This window comes from Magnolia sinica, chromosome 15 (assembly GCF_029962835.1).
Source record: "Magnolia sinica isolate HGM2019 chromosome 15, MsV1, whole genome shotgun sequence".
In the NCBI taxonomy this organism is placed as follows: domain Eukaryota; kingdom Viridiplantae; phylum Streptophyta; class Magnoliopsida; order Magnoliales; family Magnoliaceae; genus Magnolia; species Magnolia sinica.
This window is the reverse complement of record NC_080587.1, coordinates 10,333,162-10,346,121: the sequence shown is the minus strand read 5'-3', so window position 1 is coordinate 10,346,121 and position 12,960 is coordinate 10,333,162. Positions and strand designations below refer to the sequence as shown.

General features: G+C 42.2%; 1 protein-coding gene across 2 annotated transcripts in view; it reads right to left on the bottom strand.

The window, feature by feature from the left end:
• LOC131227232 (uncharacterized) overlaps window positions 1-12,960 on the bottom strand; it is a 60,458-nt gene that overhangs the window by 46,820 nt on the left and 678 nt on the right. The window contains exon 2 of one of the 2 annotated variants that reach the window (XM_058222985.1): window positions 5,641-5,703. In XM_058222985.1, the coding sequence (XP_058078968.1) occupies window positions 5,641-5,703 (63 nt within the window). Of the gene's footprint in view, window positions 1-3,743; window positions 3,774-5,640; window positions 5,704-12,960 lie in introns of those variants that run through there. The other variant, XM_058222986.1, reaches the window with a different exon arrangement.

Here is a 12,960-nt window from a genome sequence, read left to right as displayed (position 1 = left end):
AAAGAGTAGTTTAAACAACCATAGACCCGAGGAAGTGATAAATTGGCTCTACCAACCCTCAAATAGCGCTGTGACCAATCCTGTATCACCCACTCAATAGTGAATTTGCAAACCACATCGACTGAACAAAAGATCAATGCAGCAGTAGGTGATGCAACAATTCCTCTGAGATACAAAACATGACACATTTGTTGGGCAACCAGATACCCAACTATTCAGATGGTCAAGCAACAATTTTTTATCTAAACAAGCAGTCCAGATGTGGGTGGCAGGATTTTATTCTGGTAAGATCAGTGGTGTTGTGAGGTTCCACTGTGAAGGAAATTTGAGAAGAGGTATGCTATGGCAGTTAATAGGAGGCCAGCAGTAAATTATTTGTATCAGCGAATTGTAGTAGTTGAATGGGGGCCAACATCTAGGCAAAATCTAAGAAAAAGGAGATTTCGAGGTTGTCTCAGTTGTAGGCAACACTTGAGGAGGTTTATATTCCTCAATCTGGTGTCAACAGGCGGCTATGGGAGCTTGACACTGATGAGTGCTTTTCAGCCTGCCGCACTCTAATGGAGCATTTGTGAGAGTGGTTTGTTGTGGTCCCTTTGAGAAGGAATGCCAATGCCCTATTTTTAACATCAACATGCTTCCACACTTGGAGTACCTTCCCCAATAATCAACATCACGCTCTCTAAAACCTATAAACCAAGCTTCGATTGTAAGGAATCAAAAGTTCAATCAATAAAAAAGATGGTCCAAGGGAGGACGACCAATTTCATCGGATCACAAGCATGTGTCTTTTGATTATAATGCAAGTCACATCTTGTGCAGTGTTTATGCAACATATCCTGCTAGGGTCCAAGGCAGGTACCATTTAGTAGAAAACAGTGTAACAGAAGTCCTCACTGAACAGAAATCTATCATTTCTCAAACCGCTTGTGTGCTCCTTGACACTTTGAACAACATACTAAATAGGGAAAATTACAGTCAAAAACTTATATCTATCATATAATTACAGTTATCCACCTATTAAACAACTAAACACACTGATGCCCTAAAAATTTTACGACAAATTCTTTTATACACTTGGTCAAAGAGTCCATAACGAATTTCATTTAAATGGCCAAAATGCCCTATTTTTAAACCTAGTTTATGGTTTTGTTTATGGGACCAAAATCATCTGACAAAGTGCATGTGTGAAATCCACTCTACCCATCAGGTGATAACTGATAACCCTAATGTTCACCGTAAAAACAGAAGACCAGCCCAACAAGATAACTAAGGTGAGCAACACCAACAAGAATGATTTAAAATTGGCACTAAACAGTTCATGTGTTGTGGTCCACCTGAGTTTTGAACCAGGCTGGTTTTTGTACAGACCATTCATCTTTGTGAGTCACACCTAATGAATGGATTTGGTGAAATATAGACACCATGGTGGCCCCACACAAACCTATAGTTGGCATCCCATCCCTATTGTTCCCTGTGGTATGACCCACCTGAGTCATGGGCACAACTGATTTTTTGCCCCAGTGCCTAGCAACAAGGAGCACACCTGATGAACGAAGTGGAATTCACATATACAGTGGGTTATGAAGAGCTTAGGGCCTGTTTGGTGTTGCTTCCGGCAACTGAGAATTGATTATCAAGAAACAGTTCTCTGGAATTATTCAGTAAACATGCATAAGAAAAAGTTCAACTTGCATATGTGAAAAAGTGCATGTTCAGTAAACATGAATAAGAAAAACAATTTCCCCAAGAAAGTTTCAATGGCAAGCATTACATCCCATTGTTTCCTGTGGTGTGGACAACTTATGTCTTGGATCTACCTAATTTTTGGAGTTATACCCTAACCTGATATGGTGAAACGAGTGGACAGAGTAGATGTTGCATGATCATCGCAGTAGCCCCACAGTGCTGCATGCGGGGGTTATAGGAAAGTCGCGTCCGGCCGGCTTCTCCAAAGATGAGATTTTTTAAGCCCATGCATGCGTGCAATAAAACTCATGTACACGCAACACTTTTTTGCCATCATGGCATATGGGTCCGAGATCCAATCCATCCATCAGAAAGGCACCGCTATATTGATGCCCTAGCCCAAGAATTGGGTTGATCCACTGGTCAAGTGGGCCACAGTTTGCAAAACAAATGTACGGCTCTAAAACACTTGGCTGAAGTTTTCAAACACATCCACTTGTTTCCAATATTGGGGCCCACCTTCTGAGTGGACCAGATTAATTTTAGGGAAAACATGGCTGGACCATCCAGTGGATGTATTTGATCTTGGACCTACATACCGTGATGGCACATATGGAGTTGTACAGCTCTACACTCATGTGCAATTAACAAACCTTCCAACAAGAGGGAGATCTCAAATTTGAGAGTGCTTTTCACAAGTTTGTAGACGTGGAAACAACTGTAGGAAACAGGGGGATAGGCGCTGAGGAAAAAAGCGCAATTTTGGAAAAAAAATAATTGATTAATTAAGCAGTTACAATCTTATTCTTAAAGGGTAGCATAGTATTAAAAACGCCACAGCTGTAAAGTCTGTTACGTAAAGGAAAAGGTGACACATGTTACACAATATGGGGGTGAATCAGTCCGTTATGAAAAAATGGGTTGTGTGGGCCCGTATGGGCACTGTTAAGGAGGCCGATAGCAATATGCTGTTACAGACCTACATGATCATAAAGGGCCCGGTTTTGAAATTTTTTTGTATTATCAATTTTTCTCTCCTTTTCCACTTCTTTATTCATATTAAACAAGAACGACACTTAGAAACTAATTTTAAATTAGATGTAGGATTATTTTGATAATCAAATACAAAATTGAGTGCTATTCGATGAACTCAAGTAGAGTGGAACATATTGTGAAATATCGAAAGGGATAAAACTATCAATTTTTTCTTCATTTTGTTGTACTTGTGAACAATAGACTCTAATCCACCAAATCATGATTGACTTGTCTCAGAGCCAAAATAATGCTTACATAACAGACCTATAATTGTGTCATCAACTCATCATTACTCATTCGCAGATTTATAATCTTTATTAAACATTAATATTAGATATTTAGAAGCCTAAAAATATGTAAGCTTTACTGTTTTAGAGTCAACCTCGGGTTAATAGCATTAGGTAGCCTGAGACAGCATCTCAACAAAGAATAGCCCGTTACACCATCAAATACAAGTTTAAAACTAGAAAAAAATGCGCATTTTAGATCCTCACAATTTTATGAATTTTTCCAATATATTTTTCCTCTAAAAAAATTTGACCATTTACATGGTCGTAATGGCCTTTACAAAGGTCGTAACAGCTGTTATGGCCGGTATTGTAGCAATCACACTGCCGGCTGTTACGCCGACAGTTACAGTCACTGAATACTTTGAAGGGGAGCTATTTGATGCTCCAGTAGCTTATGATACTTGATACACAAGTTTAGAAATTATATGTGTGACAGTATAACCTCAAATTAAACCAACTATATCATCCTCATTGTTGCAAAGTCGCAATCCCAAAATCAGAATGGTTGAACAATCCTACACTGATTCGTGGACAATTGTTTATTGAAATAGGACAATTGGATATTTTTTATTCTCAGCTGTTCGATAAATGTCCACCAATCAGATGGTCAGATAATCAAATAATCTTAACTTTGGTTCATGATACATCTAAACTAGACCCATAAGTTGGACAGCTTAACTTCAATATCTTGTAAGCCACGTATGCAATTTTGCTGTGATTTTTAAGTACCTGCGTATCATCCATCCCTCTTTGCCAGAGTATAAAACTTGCTTATTACGTCCCATGAAGAGGAATTCTGTGATCCTTGACCAAGGCTGTGCATAGTACTAAAGCCTTTCAATTTGTACAACTGGAACCCTCTGTTGGACCCCCACCATGAATGGACCATCCTTGCCATTCAATGTTTCTCCTCTGCATGGACGGATAGGAAGAGGTACAATAAAAGTCTGCGCTAAACTAAAAAATGTCCTCCACATGCAAGCACATATGCCATTGTTGAAGAACGTGTTCAAGATCCCATCGGGTGATCCACACTAATTAGATCTTTTGGCAAAAACATAAATGATTTCATTCCTCAAGTGGGCCCAGTATAATAGAGATTGTAGCCTTCCATTTTTCTTCTTGTTCATTGTGGTCTGCCTAATAAGTGAAACGGCTTCATTTTATGCCAGAGGATCCAAGTAGTGTGGCCTACATAGAAAGCTTGAATACCTACTGCGTATGCAACATTAGCACCTGTACTTGCATGGGGATGGGCAGAGCTCCAAACATGTGTATTAAAAGAGTTGCTTAAAATTCACCTTTAAATAAAATAGAGTTATTATTTCTTCAACAGGGAGAAGGTATTAAATAGAGATAAGAAGAGGTTATAAGTGGATGGATAATAAGAGGGTATTTTGGTCTCTAAATGAAGTTTCTTCGTTGACTCTTTGACCAAGTACATAAAATAAGGTGTTCTAAAATTCTTGGGGTATAAGTGTAATTAGGGTTTTTTTGTAAGGGCTGTGAATGATTTTATTAGAAAAAGCTTGCCAAAAAGACAAGACAGAGAAAACAACAAAAGGAAAAATTACAAATCCGAAATAGACCGGAATACAAAGATATCAACATGAAGACGTTCAACAGCCCACCAAGTACATAAAATAAAGTGTTCTAAAATTCTTGGGGTATAAGTGTAATTAGGTTATTAATAGGTATATAACTGTAATTATACCTCAAGGAAAGGTGTTCGACTGTACATTTCCTTTGAAAAGCCCGTATCATCAGCCTTTTTAACCAAAAAATATATATATATATACCGGGAAAATAGGAAAAATGTAAAACATTGGAATCCAACTTCTTTTAACATGTATTCATGGTGTATCAGACTATTCTTTCATAAAAATAAATAAATAAATTTGGAAGATAACTATTCTTTGATAAACTATGTCAGCCTCTAACATGCTGAAAGTCAACCGAATAGACCCTAATCAAACACAAATCAAGTGTTATTTGGTTCGTCATGGCCCATAACATTGAAATAGAACAAAAAGATGGAAATGGGAAAAAAAATAATAATAATAATAATTGATGCTTTACCCCTTTTCTGATTTTCCCAAATGGTCCATTCCACTTCAATTTGTCGAATCCCACTCAATGCTTATTTTTTTATACCCAAAATAGGCCCAGACCTACTCTAGAATCAGTTTCTAGGCCTCTCCTCTGGGGTTGAAAAGAAGAAAAAGGGGTGTGTGTGTGTGTGTGTGCATGTGCGCCACCTTTAAAGGTCATCTCGGCTCTATATCAGACCTAGTACAACCCATATATGGCCCCTTTTTTCTGGTAGGCCGATTCACTACCGCATCGCATAACAGAGGGCCCAATATGACATCAACGCAACCAATACAGCCATGCCATAACAGTTTTCTAAAACATGTTGTAAAATTATCAGAAGTGAACTTGGAAAGCATGTGATCAACATATTAAAGTAACTGAAGCATGATGAAATATCAATGGGTTTCCAATAAGAAAGAGTTTATCTAGCATGCCAGTGGGTTTTAAACAACAAAGAATTTCTAAGGAAATTGCAGAAAATATAAATTTAAAAAACATACTTCTAAGGAATAATGCATAGAAAAGAACTTACATATTTTTCCAGCTCTTGTGTTTTTCTTTGAAGCTCGGTCTTCAAGTGGTTATTCTCTTCCATCTGGAAATGAGTGAAGGTTTACCAGATTATATTCAGATGCCCTTCATGAACCGTAAGAAGATAAATCTCATGGGCAAAAAAAGTTTTACCATGTCATACAACAAATTACAACAAACAATTTGTAATAACAATGGCATCCCAAAGCCCCCAATGACCTTTAAAACATTAGAAAACTCAAAAGAGGATGAACAATAAATTAGTGGTAATGTGTTCTAGTTGCAGACAGATTTAGCAATTCCAGACAGGGCAAAATTGTGTTCCAAGTGTATAGCGACATGTATGTCACACAATGCATCAGCTGATGCAGTTTGAGAGAAATAAAAATACAGATTCACAATTCAAGGGATCAGGAATAAGAACAGCTGACACAAACGTTTTGATTCCAAGAACCTACGGTGCAGTGACCTAATCAATCCACACGCGCGTGCGCATGCACACACGCACACAGAGACAAGAGAGAGAGAGAGAGAGAGAGAGAGAGACATCCAAAGGTTTTTCCCATTCCCACAACAAAAAACAAAGAAAATCGCATTTCAGAAGCATTACATTGTTCAATTAATCAAGTTCTTTTCAATCAAAATTATCTTCAACACAAAAACAAAAACAAACAAGTCTGATAAAAATCGGCATTCGTTTCCTCATTGAGCAAACGCCTCCCCTGACAAGCTATCAAGGGTAAATGGGGGAATCAACAAATACTACAAATCGTTTCGCCTGAGCAAGATACTTTTGGAGCAGCAAACGGCGCTAGGAGAGCATGAGGAGCAATAATTCATTCCCTACAACCTCATGTACACATCACCACTGAAAAGGTGGACAAAGAGTTGGGGAGGAAAATGGATTTCCAAAGCAGAAATCCAATTACCAGATATTAACATCCCGACTGGATAAAGAGGAGTGTGAAATGATTTCCACGGTGCAATTTCATTGCACAAACATCCTGAATGAACGGTGAGTTTTGTGTGTGTGTGGGGGGGGGGATTAATTTGCGCAATGGAAATCGGATCCCTTCCCTAAGGAGCATATTCATGCATTTCCAAAAACAAATATGTGTGTGTGTTTTGAGAGAGAACAGCCAATTTATTAGAGTACTCGCAAAAAGCGAGGAAAGAATACAAGCAAACAAACAAAACCAAAATAAACCGCCAGACACGAAAGCCAGCCTAAGCCAACCAAACAGAGATGGCCCAATCCCCAAAAGAACTACAACCCTCGAAATCACCTCCACATGCTTGAAACTATGATTCTCAAAGCAACACTGATTCCCAGCCCCCTAATTAGACCACGACACTACCATAAGAGTAAGCCTCCACCTAATTTTCCCAACCCTACCAACTCCACCATGCCACACCCATAGCAAATCTTCCACGAATCTCGGCATCACCCATGCCATGTTAAACAAAGCGAGAAAATGACTCCACGTCTTTGCAGCAAAGGAGCAATGGATGAAAAGGTGATCGTTCGACTCTCCATCCTCCATACACATTAGACATATGGTAGGGAGGATGATGGCCCTTCTTTGCAAATTGCCTATGGTGAGGATCCGCTTCCTTCTCAACAGCCAAACAAACGTTGAAACACAAGGGATAGCCCCATAGGACCACTGGTGGTATGGGAGTGACAAGGGACCGGGGTTGGAGATCCCAATCAAGCAGAAAAGTGACTTAACTGAAAATAAGCCATTGGTGCTCTTAACCCAAATCATATCAAGTACTCCTCTTGGTCAGCAAAAGTGACTTTGGATAGAGTCTTCAGAAGCTCTAAATTATCTCCCTCTTCACTTTCCAAGAGACTTCTACAGCAAGGGGGAGCCCAAGACACGGATCCCCCGGATAAGGAGAAACAATCCACCACGAAAATGGAGCGATCAAGGGCTCTACGAGCAATGCTAGGAAACTGGCCTTCAAGTGCTTGGTCTCCACACCAAACATCCACCCAAAAACGAATACGATGGCCATTATCCACCAAATAGGCAACACCCTGATGAACAATAGATTCGGTAGATGCCACTGCTTTCCAGATGGCAAAGGCTCTGTGGAGAGACAAATGCTTGACGAACCAACTGCCCTCATAAGTATCATACCTAGAGGTGATCAACTCCCTCCATAGTCTACCCCTCTCGACACCGAACCTCCAAATCCACTTTCCAAGCTAGCCAGTGTTCGTGACTCCCAAGGGTTTGATGCCAGCACCTCCCTCCGTATATGGCTTGCAGACCTATTCCCATCTGAGAGGATGGAACTTCTCTCCTTCACAAGTTCCCTTCCATAGGAACTCCCTTAGTTTTTTTAAGCTTGTTCACCATCACCTTGGGACATTTGAAAAGAGACATAAAATACACAAGCATATTAGCCATAGCCGCCTTAATGAGCGTTAGCCGGCCCCCCAAAGAAAGATAGCGACACTTCCAAGAGGCTAACTTCCTCACAATCCTCTCAATCACTCTATCCCCACAAATGTTTAGGCGGCTTCCCGATATAGAGCGGAAGACCCAGATAAGTAGAAGGAAAAGCACCAGCCTTGCAGCCGAATATACCTGCATATTTGCGAAGCTCGACTTCCCCCACATTAATCCTAAGGAGTTCCAATTTAGCCATGTTAATCTTCATACCTGAAACTCCTTCAAAGCAAACTAATAACTTCCAAAGATTATCCACTACCTCTTCACTAGCCTCGCAAAAAAGCAAAGTGTCGTCTACATACTAAAGATGACACATCTGAGTCCCCTCACTTGCCACCTTGAACCCATTAAACAAACCACCTTCTACACCTTTACCTAGCATCCTGCTAAGAGCCTCCCCTATCACTACAAGGCAACAAACGGTTCCCTTGCCTCAGCTCGCGAGAGGCTTTGAAGTATTCTTTAGGAGATCCGTTGACCCAAGACGGAGAACGAAGGCGATTGGACGCAGGATCTTATCCACCCCCTTCATTTCGTACCACACCCCAATCTATGGATCATATAGTCTAAGAAATCTCAGTCAACGTAGTCGTAAGCCTTTTCAAAGTCCAACTTGCGGAGTGGGTTTCCCATATGGATGGGCTTGATGTAGATCTAGCCTTCCTTGAGGCTTAGTTTTTCTTCTGCTATCTCAGCAGTGTCCCGTGTTTTTCTGTTTTTTTCTTTTCTCTTAATATAAGTTATCTTTCAAAAAAAAAAAAAAAGGAGTCCAACTTGCACGCTAGCCCGCTTCTCTTCTCTCTATACTTGTAATTGATGCATTCATGTGCCACTAAGGCACTATCCAGAATCTGGCAGTCTACAACAAAAGTTGATTGGTTTTCTGAGATAACTCCAGAGATCACCTCTCTAAATCTTGAGGCTAGCACCTTGGCCAAATTGTTGTAAGGCCCCCCAACAAGGCTGATGGGTCTAAAATCTTTGAGGCGAACGGCCCCTTCAACTTTCGAGATAAGAGCAATAAAAGAAGCACCAAGCTCTGACAATAACATGGCGTGGAGAATTTAGACACAACGTCCATAACATCCTTCTTAATGACATGACCAAACTTCTGAAAGAAGAGAATGGGAAAACCATCGAGGTTTGGGGCTTTGTCCCCACACAGCAAAGAGAGGGCAGCAACCACTTCATCTTCAAAAATTGGCCTTTCCAGCACGTTAACTTATTCAATAGAAAAATTAGAGAAATCGAGATTATCCCACCTAGGCTTTCCCCGGCTATTGGCAAATAATAACCCTATGAAGAAAGCAACTATGGCCTCTCAAATTATGTCTTCGTCCGAAGTTTTCTCCCCGTCGATCTCTAAGCAAGAGATTCTATTAGCTCGAGCCCCCGCACTCCCAATACTATGAAAGAAACGGGTATTCTTGTCTCCCTCCTTCAACCAAAACCAGTCTGGATCTTTGGCACCATCTAATCTCTTCTTCTTTGGTCCACTATTCTAAACTTAGAGATATACTCTCCCTCCTGGCCCTATCTTCAACCAAAAGACCTTTCCCTTCTTCCAAAATGTCGAGAGCTTGGATTTCTTCCGTTAACCTTTCAAATCAACCTCCCTCTCCCCCAACACCTCTTTTTTCTAGCCCTTCAGATTCTCCTTCAGAATTTTCAACTTCTTATAGCCCAAAACCAGCATACCCTTCAACCGTGAAAGAAGCCCACCATTCCTCTACCCTCTAGGCAAATCCTCCTATTTCTAGACAGGCCACTTCAAATCTAAGAGGCTTTGGATGCCAATCTAACTTTGTAACTTCAAGCATAGTGGGTCTGTGATCAGAAACCAACCTTGGTAGGCTGCGCTGATGCACCAAAGGGAATTTCTAAAGCTAGTAAGCCAACACCAGAAAACGGTGCAAGCGAGACACAACTACAGAAACCTGGCCATTCAACCACGTGTATTTAGTCCCGCTCATTGGCAAATCCACCATCTCTTGGCCATTGACCCAATCAGAGAAGGAAGCCATACTTTGGGAAACCCCCCCATACTTCTCATAGAAAAAGCACACTACGTTAAAATCCCCACCTACGCACCAGGAAGCCTTCCACCTGTCTCTGAGTGAATTAAGCTCTTCCCAAAAGATACTACGAAGGAATGCTAGACATGGGCCGTAAACAGCAGAAAAGGCTCATTGAAAACCTAAAGACAGATTTGAACAAGGATTGAAGCACTGCGACTTTCTTCCATTTGTCTGACTTCTAGGCAACGAGAATCCCTCCTGCAGATCCTTCCGCGTCGTCAGCAACCCAATCAAAATTCTTAACCCCCCACACAGAAGAAATCATACCTGGATCCATCGTTTGCAACTTTATTTCTTGAAGTGTGATAATGTCAGCTTTCGACTTCTTGTAAACCTTCCTGACCTAAGCCCTCTTGACTCTGTTGCACAGATCCCGAACATTCCATGAAAGGATCAACATTGAGCACCGCCCTTTCCCGACCTTGCCCTCTTACATCCACTCAATTTCGCTAGATGCCCGTAGTTTATTGAACGGCCAAGGCTCAACAAATCCCTCAAACCTCTGGGAGACTTCTTAGGCTTCACACCTTGATCCTCCTGCTATCATTAAGCTGTCAGGGCCTCGGAGAATCGCAAAAACTTGTAGACATCCTCGTCCCTAGATCCACAAGAACGACCCGCCAGGCCTCCCACTCTCAAAAGCACATCTTTAGCCCAAAGGAATTGTTCGACCAATATCGAGCCTAACCATCTGAACTTCCCAAGAGTGTTATGATCTTCCAAAAACCCAGCCAGAGCCGTCGTCATCTTCGCCTCTGAGGATTTCTCTAAACGTATGGGGGAAACGATCAAAGCACTCTCCAAGATTTCGCCTTCGCCGGGTTCTACAACCATATGCATCTCTCCTTCCCACATTGAGCGAACAACACTCCGAACAGCCCCATCATCTCCTTCATCTTTGATAGAAAAGTCGTTCCTTGTCATCTCAAACACCTCTTTCCCTGCCTACCCATTTATTACCACCATCTTGAGCCCCAATCTCTTCTCAGCTTCCTGGTAGAAATGCCAACTTGATTCTCTCGGTCGCAAGTAATGCCATTGGCATCGCACGTGCCTTCATAAATCAGGCGTGTGGGAGCATAAAAGCCCTCCCCACGTGCTAAGGACGGCAAAGAATTATCAATGATAGATTCACGTGCGAAAGAAGGCTCATTGAAAGCTTTTAAAACTCCTTTTAACACATGTCAACTTTTGCATCCATCTCGAGATCAAGCGGACGAGAAACGTCCGACTTAGCTGCGATCGTGGAATGAAGCCATCTGTCTTGAACGACCTCTTGATCCATGCAATAGTTGCCTGCTTCGATCCCCGAAGCAAGGTTAGAAGGAGGTTCGGGTCCCAACCCTAACTTGTGAAATAGGTTCAAAGATGAGCGAAGAGGGTTCGGTGCTCCTATGGAACACATTTCACCAGTTGTCGAAATCGAGCCCTAATGCAAGGCCGGGCTCGAGTGGGGTAGCCTGTGGGATGCGGGGACACACTCAGGATAGGCGGCCCGTGTGAGGCGGGTGACTCATGAGAGGCGAGCCCATGTGATGTGGGGCCCACGATGAGGGTTCGGCCGATGTCCTAACCCATGAGATGTGGGCTATGAGATAAAGGGATTAATTCGCTACTCTTTAACAGTTCGAGCTATTAGGGCAAGTGGCTAATTGTCCTGCATCAAATTAGCATCGGAGCAGGAGGTCTCATGTTCGAGAATCCTCACCGGGGGTAATTAATACGGGGGCATTTTCACATCGGGCTCAAGTGGAGTAGCTTGTGGGATACGGGGACATACTCAGGGTGGATGGCCCGTGTGAGGCGGGTGGCTCATGAGAGGCGGGCCCATGTGAAGTGGGGCCCACAAGGAGGGTTCGGCCGATGTCCTAACCCATGCAACGTGGGGCCTGGGCTATGAGATAAAGGGATTAATTCACCACTCTCTAACAGTTCAAGCTTTTAGAGCTTTTAGACTTGTCATCGATCAGCACCGAGACAGACGATGGAGTCGGAGTTCCCTTCTTGTGCCTTACTTTCAATCAAATCACTCCTAACTCTTCCTCGGATTCCGTGGCAGGATCAATTTGTTGCACTTCCCCCACGCAAGAAGCTATCGCAGTGAAAAACTTCTGAGACCAAAATTCTAAAGGCACTCCCCATATGAGAAACTAGGCATCTTCACTTCCGAACAATGAGAACTCCTCCCGTCTCCAAATCCGAACGATTGGGCTTTCCTTGTGGATCGCCCCTGCGATGAAGATATTGTCAACATTCACCTCCGGAACTGGCCATAACCAAACGTTGTTTGGGCCGATGGGTTTCAAGGAATGCATCTTAAACTTCAGGCAGTAACATTCTTCCACCCACTAATTTATCTGAGAAAGGGTGGCCCTTAAGAATGTGGAAAGCACGACTGAATGGTAGAGCCAATCCCAGGATCTGTCAATGACCTCCTCATTCAAACGGACTATCGTTCCTCCTCCCCTTTGTTCCAATGATATCAACCCTTCCTTGACCACTGGAATACCCACATCAGAAGAAGATCCTTTTTCAACTGCAACCCCTTTCCCTGCTTGATTCCTTTCCGGCACAAAAGAGGGACACGCCAATTGGTGATCCAAGGTGCCACTGTACCATTCATCTGGTGGGATCATCGTGCATATGCCATGCTCCAAAATGTCCCCATTGGATGAACAAAACCATCCAACTGCAGGACTTCTCCCATCAATTTTACCTGCAGTCTGCATTGCATTCCAGCTGTCCAATAACTACCCACCAATCAGATACCTATGATCA